Source organism: Spinacia oleracea, chromosome 3, assembly GCF_020520425.1.
Source record: "Spinacia oleracea cultivar Varoflay chromosome 3, BTI_SOV_V1, whole genome shotgun sequence".
Lineage (NCBI taxonomy): Eukaryota > Viridiplantae > Streptophyta > Magnoliopsida > Caryophyllales > Amaranthaceae > Spinacia > Spinacia oleracea.
Genome location: NC_079489.1, coordinates 38393891 through 38419762, shown reverse-complemented (window position 1 = coordinate 38419762; position 25872 = coordinate 38393891). Strand labels below are relative to the sequence as shown.

Here is a 25872-nt window from a genome sequence, read left to right as displayed (position 1 = left end):
GTTTCTAGTACTAATGTGTGTTATTGAGTGTGCCTTGAGTTTCAGGTTTGATTATGAGAAATTGGTCTTTTTAGACCCGTTTCATGTTGATCTAGGCCACTATATGAGACTGAGGAAGTTCGGGACCTCCATCGTCGACTTTCGGGAGCCTTGGATGCTTATGGTTGAGCCCCGAGAGTTAGACTCAGTGATATGGGCGAGTTATATTGAAGATTGCAAATCGCCCTGGAAGCTGAGGGCGAAATGCAACCATCGGGCGGAATTGAAGCAAATTAAACTCATCAACGCGCGCCCGATCGGGCGCAGCTCGCCCGGTCCGGATCGGGCGGTCATCCGGAAGTTGATGTGAGAAGTTCGCAATCCGCCCGATCGGGCGGATTTGGCCCGATCGGGCCGACTATCGAGTACTTCGCCCGATCGGGCGGAGCGCCGCCCGATCGGGCGACGCCAACCCCTGCTGCTTGTGCGCGTGTTTTCTTTCCGTTTTTTTGGCTTGTATTTTGGGCAAACTATAAATACTAGCCCTTTTATTTTTAGGAGACACTTTATTTTCTAGTATCAAACACTTAGTTTATTTTCCTAAGCTTAGTTTTCTCTCTAATTTGTCTCAAACACTTAGTTTTATTTCCAATCAAAAGTTCAAACTTTATTATTCCATTGTTCTTCAATTAGGTATTGTTCTTTATTTCATTCATTTCTTTTACTTTAATTATGTTTTCAATTATGCTAATTGCTTTGTTTATTATCAACATGCTTGAGTAGTTTAATTTCTAGGGTTTGGGGATCCATGAATTAATATGATGGGATATTGAATAATTGTGATTGTTGGCATTGTGATTAATTCCTATTGATTGGTTTATTCCACTATTCAATTAGATTTGCGCAGGTTTAATTGCGTAGTTATGCAATATCAAGTTAAGATTCGAGAGATGCAATTTGATGTTTAGGCTTGTGTCAATAGGTAGAATTGGGATTAATAAGTAGCGAGAGCCCGTTAATTCTAAGTCTATGACTAGTATCGATTCGAGAGAGCATGCTAGTCTAATTAATTACTTTGTTGATTATCGTGATTGTTCATCGTCCTGGATTGTTAATTGCTGGTGAACCTATGCCCTAGGTTTCCTTAATATATTGATTCATACTTATTTAATTATCGTTCGTAGTCTTAGTTTACAAACAATCAACCAAATCTTGTTCCCAATAGTTTAGTTTAATTAATTAATAGTAGAAAGAACGCATGTCTCCCTGTGGATTCGATCCTGACTTCCCTTGCTACCTAGCTAGTGGACCTTAGGTTATTTTTTATTATGTGATACGACTTTAGCCTGTCATGTAGCAGGGAGAGGAAAAGAGGAAATAAGGAGAGAGAGACTAACAATGGTGACGGAGATGACGAACGATCACGAAGGTGCGGGAACTGTTAGGTTATGATACATATGACAATTCATAAATCATGCGGAAAAACCATAAAGCCAGGAAAACATATTATTTACACATAATAATTTAGCATAGTTTAGATGCATACTCTTTGTTGCGTGCCTTCCCTAGCTGCGCCCGAACCGAACAAGAACAAGTCTTTAGGACTCCAAGTGTCGTCCCTCCGTAGATAGTCCACAGCACGTCCGGATCCGCCTTAAGATTGACCAACTAGAATTGCCCTTAAGGTACTATTATTTTCGGCGCTTTATAGGCAAATGTGTGACTGAATTTTTCTCTCAAAAACTCACTTTGAATACTTGAATGCTCGATGTAAATATGTGACCCTAGGCACTTATTTATAGAGTTTATGGAAAGGAATTATAATCCTATTAGAATACAAATCTATTTAATTATAATCCTACTAGGACTCTAATTAAACAAACTTTATCTCCAAAAGGATTAGATTTAATCATATTACGAATCCCGGTAGCCTTAGGATTCGAGTAGCACACACGAGTGGCGCACAAGCACCGCACACCCGCACGCAGGCCTTGCGGCCCACGCCGAGCGCACAGCGCAAGGCCCACTGTCGCAGCCTTGTCCGCGCGCGCGCCCAAGCTTCGGCTGGGCCTGGCTTTTGCGCTGGGCCTGGTCGTATGCTTGGCGTGTGGTTGTTGCGCTTGGCTTGCTGGGCGATGGCCCGGCTTCGTGCTGGGCCTTCGTCTGGCAGGCCTCGTCCGATGCTAATTCGTACGATACGCTTCCGATTAAATTCTCGATTCCGGAATTCATTTCCGATACGAACAATATTCAATATTTCCGATTCCGGAATCAATTTCCGTTTCGAACAAATATTTAATATTTCCGTTTCCGGAATTATTTTCCGATTCCGATAATATTTCCGATTCTGACAATATTTCCGTTTCCGGCAATATTTCCGATTCCGGCAATATTTCCATTTCCAATAATATTTTCCGATACGTACCATGTTTCCGTTTCCGGCAACATCTACGACTTGGATAATATTTATATTTCCGATACGATCCATTTTCCATTTCCGGCAATATCATCGTTTTCGGAGTATTCATTTCTTGCCTGTGACGATCTCAGCTCCCACTGAAACCAAGATCCGTCGATTCCGAATATCCATAGATGGAGTATTTAATGCCTTTAAATACTTGATCCGTTTACGTACTATTTGTGTGACCCTACGGGTTCAGTCAAGAGTAAGCTGTGGATTAATATCATTAATTCCACTTGAACTGAAGCGGCCTCTAGCTAGGCATTCAGCTCACTTGATCTCACTGAATTATTAACTTGTTAATTAATACTGAACCGCATTTATTAGACTTAACATTGAATGCATACTTGGACCAAGGGCATTATTTCCTTCAGGAACAAGGTAGAGATCAAAAACGGCGCAGGAAGAAGAGGAGCACGTCAATAGTACGAAAGGAAGGAAGAATAAGAGCAAGGGTTTTGGGTTCCGTATATATTTTTGTTTATAAAAGAATATGATTATTTTCTTAATTTAAATAATTAAGGATATTAATTTAAAATCATTTTCCAACTTGTTTTCGGTTTTCCCTCTTAAAGACCCTGTAAACTGCTCGTTTCCTTGTTTTACTTGAAATAAAACACTTTGTTTCACTTTAAGACTAAAATGACTTTATAATATTAATACTATTGTTTAAAACGTAACATTGTTCTAAATATTTAAAACGTAAAACTCGGTATATTTTCTTGAAATATAAAATAGGAAGACACAAAAATACGGAGTATCACATCAAGTATGTAATTAAGGTACACCAGAAATAAACTACAGATACACTAAAAATCTTCTTGGATATTTCCAAACTAGAACATGTCTCTCTTCTCCAAGACTCCAACCTTCCAACATCAAACCTCAACCCTCTCCTTCTTTGTCCTCCATCTTTATCCTCCTTATCTGATTATGAAATACATTGCAAATATCATCGAGATACATCTCAAAATGAATTGAAGACGCATCAATACCAATTGGAGATACATCAGATATTGAGATACATCAACTCCAAATGACAGATACATCAATTCTAAACTACAGATACATTGATGCTACCCTACGAATACATCCAAAATCACCTGCAAATTCCACTGTGTTATCCACAAACTAATTGCACTTGCCATTAACACTAGAGCTATAAATCCATCATATTGATAATATAGGTACATCAAGTTTTTGTTATATTTACAATTGAAATCTCAAGCTTTAATTTTCCGATAACAACTAGCAATTAATTCCACAAAATGAAGATTTAAAAAAAAGTTGAGAGACTTCATAAAGAATACTCCATAGAAAAGAGTTGGGAGGAGAGAGAAGGTCTCTGTTTTTAACATCAAAAATTAAAACCACAAATACTTGAATCAATATAGAATAAAAACAACAATGATAAATTTCAAAAAATGTATCTGAGCCAAAAACTTCAACCGAAAACTGAATCAAATAAAAATAGATTTCATGGAACACAAAATTGAAGATAAAAGACAAAATCATAGTTAAATTTTCGAAGAGATAACGCCATAATCTTCCCCAATTTCGGATGGAGGTTTGCTCGAATTACAGAGGAGAAAAAGGAGAAAGAAAATCCAGAAGAAGAAACACATGAAATGAAAATAGGAGAGAGAAGATAAAAAGAAGGTCATAGTCATTCAAACGCGAATGACGAACATACCCTTAATGAATTGAATTAAGTGGGCAAGATGTGAGCCGTAGGATTGAATGAATCTAACGGCTAGCCATTAATGGTGCGCACTTATTCGTAACCATCATATCTTATTAATCTAATGGTGTATAATACTTCTCACGCTTCTCACATAAGATCCCCTTCTCACGTGTATATACTTCTCATGCTCTAAATGCTCTCCAAAAAACTCCCGTGAGATAAAATTGGATTTCAGAGATAAAAAAGGAATTGTTGTATTTAGATTTTAGGATAAAGATAGAATTTAATCAATGAACAATTTAAAATAAGCTTAATATGTAGATTAATCGATAAAATATAACCGTTTTACAAAATTTATCAAAAGCTGGGATAAGATAAAAATATATTACACAAAATGAAGAATCATCGAAGTATAATATACTCCGTATAACATAAACAACGATTTTATGATAAATGATAGATAGAATTTAATCAATAAACAATACAAAATAAGTTTAATATGTACATTAATCGATAAAAAATAACCGGGTTACAAATTTTTTCAAAAGGTGGGATAAGATTAAAATATGTTACATAATAAAGAAGCATCGAAGTATAATACTTCGTATAACATAAACAACAATTAACCCAAATCTAGTTGTTTAGATTAAAATCTTTACGTAGATGTCGTATGACCTGTTATCAATAAATTAATTTGATTTAGAAAAGAAAAAAAAAAAGGTTGCGGGTAAAAATTAACAGAGGAAGCATCATTTTATGCAATCGTTCAAAAATATTACGTGGTAAAATCTAAAATTCCAAAGGAGTTTAATCTCTCCTCAGACTCCAACTCGCATTAGTCGCATCTGCTCGTCATCTCTTAAAACCCTCCAACAGAACCACCATTCTGCAGTTGCATCACCACCTCTATACGGCGGCGCCTCTGCCATTTTGGATTTCAATTTGAGGGACTTCCAATCCCCTCTCCTTCTCTGGCGCTTCTATTCTTGCCTTTGACGACAATGTATAAGCTTACTTCCTCATCTATTTTCTTCACATTTATATTTTGTAACGATTTTATTGGATTTTCTGTTCATTTTATTTTTTATAGATCCATAACGTGTTTGATCTCATGTGAGGGTGATGGATTTTTCCTGATATGATGTTTCAAATGATGAAATCCTGTTGTGAAATATGTTCGGTTGGGTTTTTTGTTGCCTTTGTTTTGGGTTTCAATTGTTTTTTATTGAAGAGAAAAACAATAATTTTAAGGGCATAGAATATCTTAGTTTGATTGAATTAGAATTTGGGCAAATTTTTATTTTTTTAATTTTTAACTTGAGTTCTGGAGCTTGAGTAAATGTATATGGTTGTAGTTTTGTTCATGAGAAGATAGTGTATTAGGTTAGGTTGGAACCCATGATGCCTTAAGATTTTGGTGATTAACAAGGCCTCAATACCATTGAACCACTTCAGCTATTCAGCCAAATTTCGCAAGCTTCTGTTTATTACCCTTTTATGTTAGGATGGAAAACTATGAAAATGGACCCTTTTCTCGCTGTGACTTTGAAACTTATTGTGAAATTTGTCATTGTGCTGAAATTTATACCTAAAAATATATTTGAAGTATTTTATACTCGATTGCTAATATGTCAATAAGGGCTCAGCTAAGAGAAGGGAAGAAGGGCATAAAATAGTTCTAGAAATGTCAATATGTACTACTATATGCTCTTGTTTTTTTGTATACGTAATGGGTCACTTTTATCTTCTACATCATAGGACTCTGTTACTGTTATCAAGCTATATATCTTGTTGTTTTCAGTTGAAAAAGCAATGGATTCAATCAGCCCTGCAGAGCGCAGATACTTTGAAGATGATGACACACCCATGATGAAGGTGATTAAGGGTACAACTAGTGGTTTAGCAGCTGGAACAATCTTTGGTACCGTTGTGGCAACATGGTATGATGTGCCACGTGTTGAGAGACAAGTTGCACTACCAGGATTGATAAGGACTTTGAAGATGATGGGAAACTATGGACTAACTTTTGCTGCTATAGGTGGTATTTACATTGGTGCAGAGCAGTTGGTGCAGCATTATAGGGCGAAAAGAGATTTCGTTAACGGAGCCGTTGGTGGCTTTGTTGCTGGAGCGGCTGTTTTGGGCTCCAAAGGTAATTTTTCTTCATGCTATTGAAAACAGTAATCCCTAATGAATGCATTAGCATACACTTCAGCTGTAAACCTAAGAAGCTAAAGATGCTGAGAAATCATATCACTTGAATCTAGAAGAAAGCCCCCCCCCCCCCAATAGTAATCCCTAATGAATGCACGCGATTTAAAACAGTAATCCCTATTGAATGCACGCGTTTTAATGACTAATGAATGTAATGTAGATTCAGATTCCTTCCATATTTATTTAGACAATGCAAATTACGTTTAGTTGTAATATTTTCACTTTTATCCAAAACCTGACATTGGGAAAGTGTGAAAGATTTAACACCAAAATGAATTTGATTGGTTAAAATAATCACTTGGCACAATTTTTGATAGAATATTAAGGGCATTTGTGTGATAATATAAAACAAAAAGTTTCAATGTAAAATGGACACCCTAAACGGAATATGTAAAGAACAAAAAGTGACCGAAGGAGTATTTATTAACGGAAAGTCTGTTGTTATATGGGGTAATGATATATCAGCTTTCCAGTTTAGATTAACGAGTTTCATTAGCTTAGTTTTAAAAGGCGCGAAGCGCACTGAAGCGCAAAAGGGCCCTGGAGCTTAAGCTTAAGCGCAAAGCGAAAGCGCACGCTTTTCGTAGGCGAAGCGCACCCAGAAAGAAATAATAAATTTTCAAAAGTTCAGAAAATATGGAGAAAATATGGAAAGAAAAGATGAAAAAAAAAGAGAAATAAAAACAATGAAAGAAAAATTCAGAATCCGACGGGAGAAATCCGGCGAGAAGGCTAGAGAAATCCGGCTACGGGAGAAAATTGCACTAGGGTTTTCAAAAACTTCCCAAATATTCGCTTTTCAAAAAAAAAGAAATCACGTGATACTTTAAAAAAGAAGATTAGAGTCACGTGGCTTTATTTTTTATAAAAAAGAAGGGTCTGATGTGCCCAGACTACAAGAAGCCCAAAAGCGCTAGGAAGCGCAGAAGCACCGAAGCGCCAGGAAGCGCGCGCTTCTTGTATGTCGCTAGGCTTCGGCCGACAGAAGCGTTTTGTTGTGAGCTTCTGAGCTTTAAGCGCAAAAAAGCGCGCTTTTTAAAACTAAGTTCACTAGTACCACTTGAGGTTTCATTTGTCACAATCGCTTTTGTTTTGAGCCTTATCAACATAGTGTGAAACTGTGAATGTGCAACACGGGCTAAGATGGGCTTTATTCCTGTGTATTTATATTTTAATCTGTAGTTCTGAATATTTTTATCATATCCAGAGTATACCATATTGGTAACACTCAATTGTTAATTTCTCTTTACATTATGAACACTAAGTGATGGTTGTGACTTGTGAGGACCTAATAATTTTTGGAAGAATCTCCCCAGAGTACGGAAAATAAAGAGCTTGAACTAATGGTGATATGATTAGTAAATACATCAAGCTTTGCCTATTCCATTAGAGAGTGTCCCTATCACCTGTTCAATGCTTGTCTTGTGTTTGCTGGAAGTTGGTGAATTTCATTTTCCGTCATCTGTAAATATTTGGTTCGAAGTCTCTTGTATGTTTGCGTCTCTGCATAAAGAACTTACACATTTGGTAGAATGGGCACCTAGAGAAATTGCGGGCTTGATTCTCTTCACATATTTATACTATGTTAAGGAGCCATTTGTGAGTTTGTCCAAGATTCTGAAACTGTTTCTGAGCTTCAGAAACAGAAACAAGGCAACGGGGGATAAGTGGTGATATTTCTACTCCTCCAGAAACCCTAAGGTGCCCAAAATAGCTTATGGAAGGGGAGAGGTAGAAGCTCTAAATTCGAGCGTCTCAAAACAACTTCTCAGGAGCACTTTGTCTCATTAAATGGAACTTTTTCTTGGCCAATAATATCCTCAATTTCTCATACAGTTCACGAGGATATGAAATCCTCAATTGTCTAAATAACAACCCAGTTTCATCATCTTCTTCCTCACCTCTACTGTAAATACTCCCAAATTCTCCTGCAATTGATAGCATAAATTCAATAAAAGCCACTGAAGTACATGCCCGAAACCAAAACCACAGATAAAAGGAGCCACCTTTATCTCTCACCTCCACCAAGAACGAAAAAAGTAGATCTTCAAGAGCATTGTTCATTCAAGCAGATCTACGGTGTTTATCACTCACCCAGAAAGACTACTCTTTTATTTATTCGTCAATTTTCTCTTTTATTTCATCGAATTCCATTTGGTAACTTATCTGCATGTATCCATTGCCGTGATACGACAATGTTATTGACAAAGGAAAAATTTCTGTTATTCTGGGTTCCTTCGGTGGTGGTGGGTATTGTTAAGAGGGAGAGGTTTTTGTTGGTGGTGAAGCGTAGCAGCCATAGCTGGTGGTTGAGAGAGGGTGGAAGGGCGTCAAGGGCCTTCTTTTGATGGTTTATGAATGTTTTTGGTGCCACACTTTGTATACATCAAGGAAGAATGGGATATTTTAATTTTGTTTTAAAATAGAAGGTATAGCAAAATTATAGGTAGACCAAAATTTAAATAAAAAGTGGTCCGTCAAAATAATAATTATAAGACATTCATTGTCTTTTCATAAAATAAATATTTAACAAATTACTATAATTTTTTTTTTTAATTATTTTTAAAGAATAAATCCCAAGTTAAAACTCTAAAAATATTAATAGAAAAATTAACAAAGCTAATCCCAACTAGAAGGTCTTCTCATTTTGATTCCAATTAGTCTTTAACTAATAATAAACCTAACTATTAGGAGACCCTTCTCATATTAGTCTCAATCAATTTGTTACCTGTCGAGTATGTTAAAAGGTACACGTGTCAATTTATAATTGGTATACTTTTAATTTTTTATGCCAAAAAAAATTAGAAAATTTTGGTATTTACTACCTAAAAATCACTTGTTTTTAATGAACTAACGTTACGAAAATTTTATTATTATTTAATACCTTAAATATGTTTTTGTTTTGGAATCACTACCACTTCACAGTTTTCTCATTTTAAAATTAAGATATGTCTTTCAAAACTCATTTTTCTCTTTTTTTTTACAAGGATTTCATAGAGAATGACATTTCAAAACAACTCGTTTGATAATTCACAAATATATTAAAAGTTCACAAATATCTTTTAATTCGTTTTATCTTTTACAAAATTTTAAAAGCACGTCTCTACGGAATCCTTACACATAAGGGAAGAGAATAGGTTTCGAATCACTTTAAACGATCAAGAAATGAAAGAGATATCTTAATTTTAATATGAGGAAACCGTAAAGTAATAGTGATTCCAAAACAAAATATACTTTAAGGTAGTAAATACAAACGTGGTGTATTTTAAAGGTAGTAAATACCAAAAAAATCCAAAAAAGTATGCTTTAATTTTTTCTCCTTCTCCATCTTTCCAACCACCACCAAGCCACCACAGTCACCCACCATCATCCCAGTTCCCCGCCCTCTCCAACCACCAAATCACCATAAGCAACCTTCTTCTTTAATGTTGTCCACTCATTTCCCAAAACATCAATGGCGAATTGGAAATCACCGATAATCAAAACCATAGAAAATGAAGAAGACATTGAGTTTCTATATATGTCAACTAGAGGTGGCGGAAGCTCAATCCCTCTCTCACTTCCTCCAAGTCATATCTCCATCAATTTGGCTGTGAAAACCAGGAACCTTTTGTGGGTGACTACTCGATCTCGAATTAGATGCAGCTTGATATTTCTAGAACTGGAATCCTATTAGGAGTTTTTTTATTGATGGTAAAATGAGGAAAGTAGCGGGAATAAGGGGAGACTCTTAGGTGACTCTTAAGAAGAGAGAAAAATTAAGACCTAGATCTTAGGTGAGAAATGGGAAACTCTTAATTAGAGTTTGTAAGAGAGAATTCTGAAATAAGAGCTATTGCCACATCATTTTTTTTGAATGAAAATAAAATAAAAAAAGAGGGTAAGAGAAAATAGGAGCTAAGTGCCTAAGTGTTAAGAGCTAGTGCATTTCCATAATTTTTGGGAGGCGACTCTTATTTGGAGTTGGTGCTTAGGTGGAATAGGAAGAGATTAAGAGCCATCAAAATAAGAGTCTCCCCTTAATGTTGGTGCTAACGATTTCTGGGTATTTTATTTGTGTGATGGGACTTCTTGGTTTTTGAGAGTTTTATATTCTGAGTATTTGTGATTTTTTGTTTTGGTTTGTTTATGTTAGATTAAATTTATGGGTTTTTGTGAGCTTAAAGTGCTGGACTACAATGCATCTCTCAAGGGAAGAAAGAGCCTCACGTTGCATAAACAACTAGCCTCGCCAAATAGCCCCCCACTCATTTAATACTACCACCATAAATGACGTCTTCGACGGTGAACTCACTAAAGGGGTATTGTAGACTTGTAGCAAGCTGCTGGGACTTACGATGTGGTGTGGCAGGGGGGAGGGGTGAAGGGTGTAATAAGGAGGATCAAGGGGACAGTGAAATGGTTAATCATGGCGCCGAGGAAGTGCAGCAACCCACACCTGGTTGTAGAGCAGTGTGAACTGTGAAGGTGATGAAGAATTGTGGTGTTGCCGTGCTGGTGTTGGATATAGTGGTGAGTTGGTGTCTTACATGGCCAGAGAGAGCACAGGAGAAAGGGGGAGTAAATAAAGACTTAAACCAAAAAGAATTAAAAAAATACCTATTGTAAATGTCTCAGGTCAAATTGGATGATTTGAGAAGGTTACCCTTATAGTTGGGATTATTCTAGGTTAAACTCTAGTAGGGATTAAAATGAGAAGACCACCCATATTTGGGATTATTCTTTGTTAATTTTTCCAATATAAAATGGGCCAAACAATTGTAAACCTGTTTCTCAATATTTTATTATTCTTTGAAATACTTCTTAAATTTTGTGGCCTAACACTTCTGTTTCTCAAAAAGTGTTTCTCTAGAAATAGGTTATGTACAACTACTCCTTGGAAAACGAAAGTTGTTTTCCAGAAGCTTCGCCAAACAAAAGAGGTTGTCTGATGTCATGCTGATGTTTTTTTCCATGTGCGAGAGAGGTTCTGTTACCAGCCATTAGGATATCTGTGACATATAAATGAGTTTTCTTTGCATTACCAGTATTGCATAGAAGTGTTTTTCCATTATTTGGCTGTGAAACATTTTGCTTTCTTACTCAGAAATTATCCTTTAGCCAGTTCCTTCCTTTCCTCTCTATTTCTGAATTATTTCCACCAGAATGGTTTGGAGATAAAAAAAAAGGTAAGCGGGAACAAGCTTAGTTTAAAAAAGCGCGCCCAAGGCGCGCCTAGGCGCAAGGCTCACCTAGGCTCAGCCTTTGGCGCCTTGAGCTTTCCAGGCTCACTGATGTCAATCAGGCACGCGCCTTCGTGCGCCTTAGGTAAGGCGCAAGGCGCAGCGCCTTGTGCGCCTTCAGTCTTCAGGCGCAATAAGATGACGTGGATCTTTTATTTACATTTTTTTTTCATTGTTAATGATATAAACACACCCCATGTGACCTATCAACAGTCATATCTCTACAACCTTAGCTTTTTGGGTAGTGGAAGTAGCATAATATGAGTTAATTTTCATATTTCCAGCTTGTAATTACCATGGAATGTTCTAATTTTGGCACTCCATCGACAAGATCACGCAATGCTTATGAACCGGCAAGAAAATATGGCACTCCAATAGAAATATGTTGTTTTGAGTATAAATTGTGTTAATTTTTTTCTATACCGAAATTTAAGGTTTATAAGAAAGTAATGTGCGCCTTGTATCCAAAAGGCGCGCGCCTGAGCCTTGCGCCTAGGCTCCATGGCCCTTGTGCGCCTTGCGCCTTTTTAAACTAAGGGAACAAGGTCTCAGTTATCACGATGATCAGTCAGTTGTCACTTGTGATGTAAGGAATACCTACTTGCAACTGCACACCTATTGAATTGAAAATTTCTTGAAATTGATGGATTAGTAAGTTACTGATTGTCATATAAATTTCAGATTAGTAAATTTAAGATTTGTCATTTATATTTATGCAGCAAGCTTCCAAATAAAATATCGGAAAATTTTATGGATTGTTAACTTGTCATGGGTTTTTGTCACTATCTTCATTCAGAATAGTGGGAAGTTCCCTTCTTATAGGAGAACTCTAAAGTTACCTTGAGTGTCTAGTTGGCTTTAAAGCTTCTTCCCTTACGTATACACTGCTATTGCCTCTGTTCTTAAATTACCATCTTTTTTTCTTTTTCTTTTTTTTTCCTGGAGGGTGTGATATAGTGTAATATATATGAAGGGAATAAACACCTCTAATCCCTCACCTCAACATGTACGGCAAATAATAAGGATGTTGCTCTTGGAAATGGGCCACATCTTGAATCTTTCTTTGTCAAGCATGTTGAGGTTTCTAAGTCTTTTGTCAAGCATGTTGTTTAATGTATAAGTATATTTCAGGAAGGAGCATTCCAACAGCAATCTCTGCTGGAGCTGCATTGGCTGTGACTTCTGCTCTAATTGATGTTGGAGGTCAGACAACAAGAGTTGACAATGGTAAGGAGTACTACCCGTACACTGTCAAGAAAAGGCCTGCACCCACAGAATAGCCTCGCATTACTGTTTTCGTGTTTGAGAGGCGATGCTTTGGCTTATTCTCAAAAAAGATGTATTTTCCTATGTATCTTTCTGCCTTAGCCTTTACCTCTAAAACTCATTAACTGCAGTTTGTTGACTGAATTGTTGAATAAATTTGTACTGCCAAATCGAAAGTTGTTTTTTTTGTTTGACCTATTTCAGTGTAAAAACATTGTGCTGGTTCTTGATGTCCTTAGAGAACAAGGATGTATAATTCTTGATATATTAACTAGTCAGTGGGCTGTAAATTTCTCAAGCTGGTTTGCCTAGTTACTCCGTATGAGAATATCTGCACCCTCCATATTAAGGGATACTCTGAAAGATTAGAAGCTATTATACTGTTCAATTTGAATAGGCGAAGAAATTTTGTTATTTTCTCTTCTAATGTCCTCAACTAAGGCTGTTAGCAGTAATAGCCACGTAATGTTGGACATTAAGTCCCAACTTATGCATTTGAATGATTCTATTTCTATGGGTGGCTAAATGATTTTCGTCTCTTTTTAATGGTTGTTCGTGAGTAATACAAGTACAAATCTTTAGTGAGAATTTGATTTCCATGATGATTATATGTTTAGTTTTATTCAGAACGAGTAATTTTCTTTAGTCTTATGTCTGTATGACATGAGCTGTATCTATCTCACTTCTTCGATTTCTATATTCCATATCTTGTGAGTTTGAGCCTTTTGATGTACTCCCTGTGTTTCTGAATACTTGTAACACTTGCTCTTACAGTCGTATCTGAATAATTGCAATATTTTCCTCGTTTACACTATTTTTTTTTAAATGTTTCTATCTTCTTTCTACCCTACCCTAAGTGCACGAATTCTTTATTATTTTTGTTATATAGAGGGAGTTATATTATTTGTGTAAACAAACATATTACTCCGTAAAATAATGTAGGACCGAATGGAAAGTTGTCCAATATGAGTATCCTAACATTATTGAGATAGTGAGCCCACCTTCAACGAGACATTGCACTGAGACGGCTAGCTTGGCCGCCTCTAGTCCACTTGCAAATTATTCGTACGTGCATTATTGTTTTGCACTAAGCTACACACTTGGACATCTTTCTATATATAGAATTAAAAACACTTGGACATCAACCACAAAACTTCCCCTTTAATTCCCATTCCAAATTAAGTAGCCAACAAAACCATGCAAGCTCCTGCACTAAAAAGCTCTCTCCTTCTCTTCACCCTCTTGCTATTCCTTTCATCCCTCAACCTAGCTTCCTCCGTATGTAACCCAAATGACAAAAAGGCCCTCCTCGATATCAAACACCATTTTAACAATGTGCCCGCCTTCAACACTTGGGATCCCAATACTGATTGTTGCAACAATTGGTCAGGCGTTGTTAGTTGTGATAAACACGGCCATGTTACTACACTCGATTTGTCCTCTTACAACCTTACCGGCTCAATCCCTTCATCACTCGGTCAGTTACGCAAGCTACAAACAGCTAACCTTCACACTAACAACCTCTCTGGTCATATCCCATCCTTTTTCGGATACATGAATAACTTACAATTTCTTTACCTTTACGACAATAAGCTAACCGGCCCTGTTCCATCTTCCCTCTCTCGACTTCCCAAAATATCAGCGATCAACCTTGGCATAAACCACCTCACAGGGTCCATCCCCAAGTCATTCGGCTATTTCAAAAGCACTCTAATAAGCTCATTAACCCTCTATTTTAACAACTTATCCGGACCGATTCCACGGTCACTAGGGAAGGCGAACATTCAAGTGATAAACCTTAATAACAACCAGTTCACAGGGGATGCCTCGTTTTTGTTTTCGAGGGATAAGACAGCGTTATTCAACATAGACATAAGTAACAATCTCCTTCATTTCGATTTTTCAAACGTTGATCTTCCTCAAAATTTGGCCTACATCGACATAACCCATAACAACATTTATGGTGCTCTTCCTAAACGACTTGGGCAGTTGCCGTTGAAAAGCATTGATGTGAGCTTCAATCACCTTTGTGGGAAGATACCAACTGGTAGGCGATTAAAGCAGTTTAGCCCTACACTGTTTTCCCATAACAACTGCTTGTGCGGTCCACCGTTAGCACCTTGCCATTAGTAACTTATAATTGTCTTGTAATTCTTCCATTTATTTTTACTTGCAACATTTCGACTTTTCAGTAGTTTGTACAAGCTAAGGAGGAAGACGTGAACCGGGAGTTTTTCTTGCATAAATTCATATTATTGTTTTGCGATATCTATACTAATATATTAAAAGGCGTTTTGACAAACGTCTATGTGCCACGTATTCCCCTCTTTCTTTGCACTTGCATTCCGCCACGTCAACATCTACAAGTGTCGCCGCGACAACGAAGCATCTGTGCCACGTATTCCATCTAACAAAATTGTGGTATACTTACAACCAAAAAGGATGTTCTAAGGCTCGAACATCAAACCTCCGTAGTTAAGGAGCACAACTTTTACCACCTCAACCAACTTTTACTTGTGTTTCATTTACGATCTTTAATTCCTAAATCTGCTGTAAAGGGAGAATTATAATAAATGAGAGTACATTAATTTCACTGCTCACATCACCGACCCATCTTCTTCCTTGAAACTTTGAAAGCTTCTCCAAAATTTCATTTTCCTCAGATTTTCCAATCTCTCATCTTCATGATAATTGATTGCTCCATCTTCATGATAATTGATTGCTCTTAATTAAGTGACACATTAATTATGAGTTATCAATTACATCAGGAAGAAGAAGATTCGTCTTTGTGGGTCGCATCCCGCCTTTGTAGCTCCGAATTGGGCTACCTCCGAATTCCTCTTCATGATTAATTGATTATTCTTAATTAAGAGAAACATTGATTATGAGTACTCAATTAAATCACGAGGAAGAAGATTCGTCTTTGTGGGTTGATTTCTGCCTATGTGTTTTCACAATAAATTATAATTCAAGTCATGAGTTTAATTTTATCTTTTGAACCAAATCAATTTCTCAATTGATTGCCTAAATCTGTAACTGAAGCTGCGTAATTGAGCCCCTCTAAGAGGTTCCCATTATATATATTCCTATAGTCTTGCTGAATTCATCAGCCCCTATTTTGCTACCCCTTTGAAAAAGGTTTATGAGAAGTAATTAGGTGACTCACGCATCTAAACTATTACAATGATTTAATTCTTGTGTTTGTATATGTATTCATGGCATTAGGCTCTTCATTTACAAAGTACCATTTGTTTTTGTTTTGGGTTTTGTTTGCTGTAGGCTTGAGTAAGACAGGGGCTGCAGTCGATTGTTGAGTATCATATTGTCCTGCAACAAAAACTCTGGTTAGTTGTTCAATTTAGATTGTATTGGAAATGCCTCTATATATTGTGTAATTTAATATGGGAATTTTAGGAAATGTGACAATTTTGTCACAGAGAAACAAAATAGTATGTGAATATTATTTCTGGGAGGAGGGAGTAACTATTAAGAGATAGATAAAAGTCGGAAATTGTCATTACTTCTTGAATATTCTGCGAAGGTTGCTTGCTAATGCTTTGTCATAAGTATTATTAAAGCCCTTGTGGAAGTCCTCATCTCCAATTGGCATATTGAAATGGTTACACAGGCTCACAGTCCTCTGTATTTTCCAAAAGCTTTGTATAAGATAATCTCATCACTTACTCAGTATCATACGAATGTTCTATGATTAGGAGTGTCTTTTATGAGATCTCTCTTATGAGTTACTTTTATGTGGATGGGTGAGTTTCAAATGGATATGAGGTGACTTTAGGATTTATACTAGAGCATTGCTGAACTTGAATAATAACATAAAGAAAAGACCAATATGCAGATATGTTCAGTATAGCGAACCCAAGTGCTTACCTTTCTAAATATGTGGGTGGTCTAGCTTTATTTCTCCACAAAACAACATTTATTACCCTAAAAAAAAGGTAAGCACTGGTTGTGGGAAATGTAGAGAGTTTTCTGACTATAGCCAAGTTATTCAATTTCGTAAACAGTAACAGAAGTAAATGTCTAATGTATTTGATAGCACCGCATTAAGGTTGAATGTGATCATCTAGAGTTGTTCACTGTCAAGTACATCTCATTGGAGTCATATGGACACTTAAAAGTAGAAAATGTGAGTTTCAGGGTTGAGCACGAACTGCAATATGGGGCTGGCAATTTTTGGGAGTCTATAGAATTGTTATGCAATAACTGATGGGAAAATTGCCAAACAGTCATGGAAAATTGCCAAAATTGTGTAACAGTCTTACAAATAAATTGTGGCAACCCTAATTATTATGTTTAACCAACATTGGTGTGAGCTGACTCTTTTGAATCAGAATACTAGAATCAGAATACTAAGTTTTTGCCCTTTGTTAATCTCAATCAGGGAATTTCAATTCCATTGTATATAATGGTGACAGGACCAAAAATTCAAGCTTCATTCTCATTTATACAGAACCTTTTCCAAATAACTTAATGGTTCTGTTTTACTTTGTGGGCTACAGGTACTTTGTGAACCTTCTGAAGTTGTACTGTCATTTGGATAGCTGGCTCTTGAAAACTAAGGTAGTTCCTTTACTTTAAAATTTTATATAGTCAAATACCATTGAGCTACACTTAATAGAATAAGACTGACCATGCATCTCATTACCAAGATGCGATGGCCATTTGTCGATGGGCAGGACCACCTGATCTGTTCATAACATTCACATGTAACCCAAAGTGGCCTGAAATTACAGAATTCTTAGCAAACATACCTGGACAACGACCCGAAGACAGGCCAGATGTCGTGGTCCGCGTCTTCAAAATAAAGCTTGATGAGTTGATATGTGATCTAACAACAAAAGAACATTTTGGGAGAACAATAGCAGGTACATATTATTTCCTCCAAAGAAGTTAAATAACAACATGCATTAATCACTAACAAATCCTCTTTCTCTTTGCAGTAATATATACCATTGAATTTCAGAAACGAGGCTTGCCGCACGCTCATATTCTGCTGTTTTTACATCCAGATGACAAGCCACTAACTCCAGAAGACATAGACAGAATCATTTGTGCAGAGTTACCAGACAAAGAGGTAGACTTAATTGGATATGAAATAGTAGTCCAATCAATGATGCATGGGCCTTGTGGGTCAATGAACGAACGCTCACCTTGCATGGAAGATGGAAAATGCTCAAAACACTACCCAAGAAGTTTCCAGGAAACAACAACTGTGAATGATGAGGGGTATGCACTGTATACAAGACGTAATAATGGGCATACAGCAACAAAGAATGGTCAAGTTCTGGATAACAGGTTTGTAATCCCATACAATATTGATCTGGTGGTGAAATTTCAGGCCCACATAAATGTGGAATGGTGCAACAAAGATAGGTCACTGAAATACTTATTCAAGTATATGAACAAAGGCCCTGACATGGCACTTGCAAGAATTGAACAGGCTCGGGAAGGAAATAATGGCAACGAAGCACAAAACCACCAGGAGCAAGTTATAGATGAGATTCAAAATTATCTAAAATGTAGATATGTGTCAGCCTCTGAAGCATGTTGGAGAATATTCTCATTCATCATCCAATACAAAAACCCCCCTGTACAGAGGCTAACGTTTCATTTGGAGGGTCATCAAGAAGTCATTTTTGAAGACCATGAGCACTTGGACGATGTCCTGGAAAGAGTTGGGGCAAAGAAAACAACATTGACAGAGTGGATGACAGCTAACAGGATGTATCCAGAAGCGCGCGAACTCACATATGCAGACTTCCCAACAGAATGGGTATGGTTAAGCGACGAGAAAAGATGGAAGCCTAGAGAAAACGGGAGCAGCATTGGAAGGATATACTTTGCACACCCTGCCTCCGGGGAGAAGTACTACTTAAGATTGCTTCTGAATATTGTCAAAGGTGCCACATGCTTCGCAGACATCCGGACGGTGAATGGAATCATACATCCTACATACAAGGCAGCATGTCATGCCCTTGGGCCTCTTGATGGGGACAATGAATGGCACGAGGGATTAGTTGAAGCAGCCACATGGTCTAACGGCCCACAATTGCGGGAACTCTTTGTTACAATGCTCTTATTCTGTGAAGTGTCAGACCCAAAAGAGTTGTGGGAAAAGCATTGGACAGACTTATCGGATGACATTGTTTACCGACAACGTCAAAGACTGGGAATTGCAGACCTAAGTCTAGCAGAAGATCAGATTCAGAACTACACCCTCTATGAGATTGAACAACTACTAAACAGAGACAATAGAAGCCTCAAAGACTACCACGGCATCCCATTACCAGATGCAGCCCTACTTCAAGAAGCAGGAAATAGGATGCTACTGGAAGAGCATGACTACGACACAGAATCATTGGCTAGCGATGCTCGCGATTTAGAACAGGACCTTAATGATGACCAAAGACATGTTTATGACAACATCCTTCAAGCAGTGTACGAGAGTAGAGGTCAACTATTCTTTGTCTATGGTAGTGGTGGCACAGGGAAGACATATCTTTGGAGAGCATTAATATCCAAGCTTCGCTCCGAAGAACAAATAGTACTTGCAGTGGCATCATCAGGAATAGCAGCTTTACTACTCCCTTCTGGCCGTACTGCCCATTCCAGGTTCAAAATCCCACTGGTGTTAAGTGAAAATTCGTGCTGCAACATTGACCAAGGCTCTGACCTCGCAGAACTAATCCGACGAACAAAGCTCATAATATGGGATGAAGCTCCCATGGTACATAGGCATGGCTTTGAAGCACTTGACCGAACTTTTCGAGATGTAATGCAGCTTCATGACCAATCGTCAAAGGACAAAGTTTTTGGAGGCAAGGTAGTAGTCTTAGGAGGGGATTTTCGGCAAATACTACCTGTTGTTCCAAAAGGAGGACGAGTAGAAATTGTAGATGCATCTGTGAGCAAATCCAAGACCATATGGCCAGAGTGCATTGTCCACACACTAAGGACAAATATGCGAATAAAGCGGTCAAACCTAGACCAAGTCGATATAGAGCGATCAGAATTCAGCAAATGGGTTCTAGATATGGGAAACGGGCATATTCCAGCAACAACAAAAGAAGGCGAGGATGAACCGACATGGATAGAAATACCCGAGGACTTACTTATACATGGAGATGATCCTATTGCTGCATTGGTGGAAGAGGTGTACCCAGAAATTTTACACAGGCACATGGACCCAAAGTACCTCCAACAACGGGCCATACTTGCTCCAAAAAATGAAACAGTTGACAAGATCAATGGATACATACTCCAAATGATCCCAGGAGAGGAAATAACCTACAAGAGCGCAGACAGAATCTGCCCAGCAACAACAGGTGGGAGAAATGTGCAATCACTGTACCCTACTGAATTCCTCAACAGCCTACAATTTCCAGGTGTGCCCAATCATGAAATACAACTCAAAGTAGGGTGTCCTGTAATATTGTTGAGGAACATCAACCAAAGAGAGGGACTATGTAATGGGACACGCCTTATTGTCACCAGATTGAACCATAGAATCATTGAAGCACAAGTTGTCACTGGAATAAATGCGGGGGACATGGTCAGCATTCCACGAGTAGAAATGTCACAATCAGATTCAAAATGGCCATTCATCTTAAAGCGCCGGCAGTTCCCAATCAAAGTTTGCTTCGCAATGACAATCAATAAGAGTCAAGGACAAACATTCGACCATGTGGGAATATACTTGCCAGAACCAGTATTCAGCCATGGCCAACTATATGTTGCTGTATCCAGAGTCACTACACGGAGTGGACTCAAAATCTGCATCCCAAGAACAAGCACCGATGATCAGCAAACTGGAAAAACAAAAAATGTGGTCTACAAAGAAATATTCAATGATCTATAATCTGTTCAAGACATTGAAACTTCATTAAAAACAAGGCTCTGTTCAGAATGTTTGTTTTTACCTGTTTCTTAGTTTAGAAAAACTCCCTGATTTAGCATAAAAAAATAAGACTGCCAACTTACTAAATCATCACAGAAATGCATCATTGTCTACATTGCATCATTTGAATCATTGTCTCATTAACAGCTTCATTCCTTACATTATTGATAGAACTTTGGTTGTGAACTTCCGTGCATAACTAACTGATTATGAAATTTGTTCCAGGATCTAAGACTTTGAAAAATGGCAACAAATCAAAACATTGCTGACCTCAGGCCCACTTTGAGGGGAGGACCCTTGCTGGCACGAGTTATAAGAACATGGGATGTGGTATACAACTCGAGCGAACAACCAACCGCTTTTGATTTCCTTCTGTTAGACAAACAAGTAAGCTAAACTAACATCTATATCCTTTACACCTCTGCTTAACAAACTGCCTAATAATAAATTTGGAAAGTAACACCAAAATTAAAATACCAAATGCAGGGAGGGCTCATTCAAGCCACTATGAGGAAGGATTTGATGAAAACTTACAAGGATCAAATTGTGGAAGGAAATATACACACAATTAACAACTTTGAAGTGGCTAGAAACAACAAGCTTCATTGCCCGGTAAAAAATGACATGCTTATCAGATTCACCCCTTTTACAACTGTTTTTCAAGAACAAGAAAATGCAGCAACAATCCCGATGAACAACTTCCAGATACATCCATTAGATCGTTTGCAAGAGAGGAACAACAAAAGTGACTACGCCATAGGTACGTAAACAACAACTACTGCCAAATCATTAATATACCTCCTCAAATATATTACACTAATACATGTTCTATTTACGAACATGGCCATAAATTGTAGATGTAGTTGGCTTGCTAATTGGAGTTGAGGAGAAAACCTGGGTCAATGTTGGATTACAAAGAACCCCAATACGAAGGATTCAAATTGAAGATCAATGGTAAAATAGAAATTTAATGTCAACACACACAATACATATACAGATCCTGACAAAAACTTATTACCACTATATATGCAGCAACACCAAGGTTGTGGTTACTTTGTGGGGAGCAAAAGCTGACTTGATAGACACTCACATAACACAGGATTAAGACAACTTCAAAGTACTACTCATCACCTCAACAAAAGTGAGTATGTATCAAGGTAAGACCAACACCTAATACATAACTCCATAAAAATACACAAACTAAACAAAATGACCAATTGTTGGGCCAAGTACTTCTGCCGTGTATATAAAATACTGGTGTGTCACTCTCCTCTATGAGATGCTAACATTATTCTAAACATTGCAACTTGCAGGAAACTATCAGTTGAACTCTACAAATGCAACGCAGATACACATCAACCTGCCAATTCCAGAAATAGAAGGTTTCAAGCAAGGGTAACAAATTCATATAAACCCATATTCATAACCCAAGTTTATAACTGAAACATAATCACAAACTAACACATTCTACCAACAGGCCTGAACCGAGAACACCTATTAAACAACTGGAGGCTAAACCACACGAGACACTAGAACAAGCCATGTTCAAGAACAGAAAAAAGATACAAGATATTCTGCAAATGGATCCACAAACAAAGGTAAGATCCTAACTTCCCCCATACATCTGCACCTAGCGGAAATATTTAACCTTGAATCCAATTGCAAAAAAAAAAAAAAAAAAAACGATACCAACAGTTAATTAAAACCTAAGTTATCAATTTAACTGAAGGGCTCAATGCTAAATCCACTAATCCAAGTATGAGGGTACCCTAATAGAACCTAATTTATTGTAAATATTGAAATTTTTAACAAAAATCTTAGAACCTCTTTTCTTCTTGGACCCTAGCTAATGTCTATTAAAATTTGAAAAGGATCAATTATTTATTTTAACATCTATTCCAGCAAATGATTAGAAGTTATTTTAATTCTCCAACAGAAAATATCACATGAGTACTGCTTTTCTTATGTATGAATCACAAACAATGATAAAAGGCAAATGTGTAAAAATCTAAATTGTGCATTATTTAGAAAACATAAGAAGTATATGTGATTGTTATTAACCTGAAACATAGACTAATGCAGAAAGTGAATCTCAATGCTCATTGGATAACATATATAAATACTATACAGGACATGTTCACCATCAGTGCCACAATCATGAGCATCCACCTTGACAAAAAGTGGCATTACAACTCTTGTGACGCATGTAAGAAAAAGATAGATGAAACATTCTACTGTACCAATTGCGAGGTGGTGGTCAAATACCCAAAAACAAGGTAAATAACTTTCTCACGCTATATCACAAGACAATGAAAAACTACTAGATTTATAACCCAGTAAGTTGCAGGTATCTTTTGACGGTTGATATAGATGATGGAACTGCATGTATCCCAATGGCATTGTTCGATAAGGAGGCTGAAATAGTCGTCGGAAGTCCGATACACAAACTTCTTGAACTACAGAAAAATGTATGACAATTGCAAAAACACAAGTATAAATAAGCTCTTACGAAAAAATACAAAGACTAACAAATACAAACAACAATACATTGTAGGACAATGGCAAAGATAACGTGTTAGATCGCCTACAACATTGTGTTGGGAAACAATTTGCATTTAAGGTGAAGCAGAGTACAAGAAGTGAAACAACAGAGCTCATCTGCCAAAAGACGTTCCACATAGATTACCAATTAGAAAAGTCTTACAAAGAACTACAAGGTGCAGAAGTGGTGGGTATACATAAACACAATACAACTTAGACTTTCTTAACTAATTACATAATCAAACCTATATAACAAAATGTCCTAATTGCAGGAACAAAATGTAGCAAAAAAGCAACTCATGGATAAAGCCTCAGACACTATTCAAGTAGAAACATCACTCTTGGATAATGCCACAGGATCGAAGCCTGAAGTGGAAAGTGACCTGCTAGAAAAAAGGCTACTCCTGGATAAAGCCTCAGACACAACTACTGGAGTAGAAACACCACTCTTGGATAACGCCACAGGAACGAACACTGAAGTGGCAAGGCACCTGCTGGATAACGCCTCAAAAAAGGACACTAGAGTGGAAAGGACTGCAAGGAAGAGAAACAGAAATGAAATGTAAGTACAATGTTCAACAACAAAATAAACAGAATATAAACAACAAAAACACAAAATGAAACAACTGTACGTACTAATCGATATCTTTATTGCAGGGAGACAGACAAAGAAACAACTACAACCGTCAACCGTGAAAACTAAAACAAGCATGGGTAAACGAAGACACAACCATGCCAAGTGGAGACACGGCCACATTAAGTTATGCACCAAATAAGAGGAATACCCTCAATAATTCCAACAAATACAATAATAGTTTACTTTATCATGTTTAAGATACAATTTAGAATTCGAGTAAAGATTCGACCAAAATTCAAAAGACAATTGTACGTCTCCAGGGAATTTCACTTTATAGACAAGTTTTACATTTTCGTTTATTAACCATCGTCCAATATATAACTCATTGTACATAATAAGAGTTATTGAGTACATTATAATTTTTAGTCAACTCATCACACCAACAACATTAGAAATATTCAATGAAAACACCATTTGAAACCTACTAACAGTAGAAACCCGGGGCATCGCCCGGGCTACACACTAGTTAATATATTAAAAGGCGTTTTAAAGAACGTATACGTGTCACGTAGACCTCTCCTTATTACGCCACGTCACCACTAATTAGCATCATAACATGTCATTACAACCAAAAAACATCTAACAAGGATCGAACACCAAACCTCTTTGTTAAAAGTTGCCCTTCTTACCATCTTAACCAACTACAACTTATGTAATATCTTTCCATATAAGCATATATATTCTTTTTACAATAAACAATACATTGAATAAAAGTGAATGCAAAAAAATGAATGATTACTTAATTCATAAATGTACAATTATTACTTTGTTTATATTTTTGGATGTGGGGTTTAATCGGGGAGGTTGTTGATCGGCCAATAATCTTATGTTACCACAGTAATTTGATGATGACACCATCTCTACGTGCACATATTTTTAAAAAAACCCGAATAAAAGTCAAAACCCGGGGCAACGCCCGGGTTATATACTAGTTATTATTTAATATTTGATCAATTTTCTTAACTTTCATGTCAAATTTCCATTTCTGAAACTAATAAAGCTGTTTTTTTTGTCTCTTAATCACTATGATACATTTGATTGCTCAATTGATCTTGCACGTTCCCAATATACGTTTAACGTTAATCTACAACCTTTTAAAAGTGAGAACCTTAGTTTAACTATTCATGTAATAGTATTATTCCTAAAAAGCCCTTCGTTTTATGCCCATTAACATATTTGCCCTTTCTAAACTGTCCACACGTGTCTTCCTCTCTCTCTCACATGACTGCCTTCCTCTTTCTCACCCATGACCTACTTCTGTGTTACTTACTCTCTCCCTTGCTTCTCCTTCACCTCCATACTCTGCTCTCAAAATCCGCCCTCTTTTTCATCCTCTCTTTGTTTTGCTATTGTCATCTAGGGTCTGTTATCGGGTTTGCCTTTCTTTCTCCCTCGCTTCTCATTCACCTCCAACCTTTTCTCTGCAGATTTGTTGTCCTTGGAGGCGTGGCCTTCTTTTTCGTTGTCGACATCTTCTGTTTTTGCTCGGTGGAAACCTACCGGAGATGTGGACCCAATGCATCGGGTCGCGTGCGTTGCGTTAGGAGTCTCCCAGAAATCATATCTCGGGAGCGTGCCTGGGAGATTTCCTACTGTTTTTGGGGAACTTTTTTTTCCCGGGAATCGGTTTGGTATCTGGGCCTTGGTGCGTTTCTCTTCCGTCCTTTCTTGTGATTTACTTTTTATTTATCATCTGCAATTGTGGTTTACCCTGGGTTCGTTTATTGCTTAAACATGTTTTCTTGTTTCTTTTGTCTTAACATTGGCCCAAATTGTTCCAGATCTCTATGAATACGATGCCATTTTTTTCTTTCCAATTGCCTGAGTTCATTAGCGTTTTCCAGATCTATTTGCTTTAGTTACTAATTTTATTACATCTTCTTGCTGATCTTGTATGTGGAAGGATGATTTCTTGGCCAACACCAAATTGTAGTTAAGTGCTTGATTAAGTGG

General features: G+C 37.2%; 5 protein-coding genes across 5 annotated transcripts; all 5 read left to right on the top strand.

Moving 5' to 3' along the window:
* Positions 1-4904: 4904 nt before the first annotated feature.
* LOC110775763 (outer envelope pore protein 16-3, chloroplastic/mitochondrial) lies at positions 4905-13124 on the top strand. Its single transcript, XM_021980366.2, has 3 exons — positions 4905-5127; positions 5926-6276; positions 12692-13124. The coding sequence occupies exons 2-3, from the start codon at positions 5937-5939 to the stop codon at positions 12838-12840; spliced, it is 489 nt and encodes a 162-aa protein (XP_021836058.1). The 5' UTR covers positions 4905-5127; positions 5926-5936; the 3' UTR covers positions 12841-13124.
* An 839-nt stretch (positions 13125-13963) lies between these two features.
* LOC110775762 (polygalacturonase inhibitor 1-like) lies at positions 13964-15145 on the top strand. The gene has a single exon (XM_056838001.1). It carries the CDS (start codon positions 14024-14026, stop codon positions 14954-14956), a length of 933 nt encoding a protein of 310 aa, XP_056693979.1. The 5' UTR covers positions 13964-14023; the 3' UTR covers positions 14957-15145.
* Positions 15146-17498: 2353 nt separating this feature from the next.
* On the top strand, positions 17499-21812 carry LOC130469640 (uncharacterized). The gene is made up of 5 exons (XM_056839038.1): positions 17499-17709; positions 17785-21128; positions 21228-21501; positions 21599-21695; positions 21774-21812. Exons 1-2 carry the CDS (start codon positions 17499-17501, stop codon positions 20700-20702), a joined length of 3129 nt encoding a protein of 1042 aa, XP_056695016.1. The 3' UTR covers positions 20703-21128; positions 21228-21501; positions 21599-21695; positions 21774-21812.
* On the top strand, positions 21222-21846 carry LOC110805306 (uncharacterized). Its single transcript, XM_022010899.2, has 3 exons — positions 21222-21501; positions 21599-21695; positions 21774-21846. Exons 1-3 carry the CDS (start codon positions 21222-21224, stop codon positions 21844-21846), a joined length of 450 nt encoding a protein of 149 aa, XP_021866591.2.
* LOC110804356 (uncharacterized) lies at positions 21512-24222 on the top strand. Its single transcript, XM_056840175.1, has 8 exons — positions 21512-21898; positions 22055-22136; positions 22219-22339; positions 22872-23017; positions 23089-23209; positions 23296-23469; positions 23555-23844; positions 23940-24222. Exons 1-8 carry the CDS (start codon positions 21889-21891, stop codon positions 23983-23985), a joined length of 990 nt encoding a protein of 329 aa, XP_056696153.1. The 5' UTR covers positions 21512-21888; the 3' UTR covers positions 23986-24222.
* The last annotated feature ends 1650 nt before the right edge of the window (positions 24223-25872 follow it).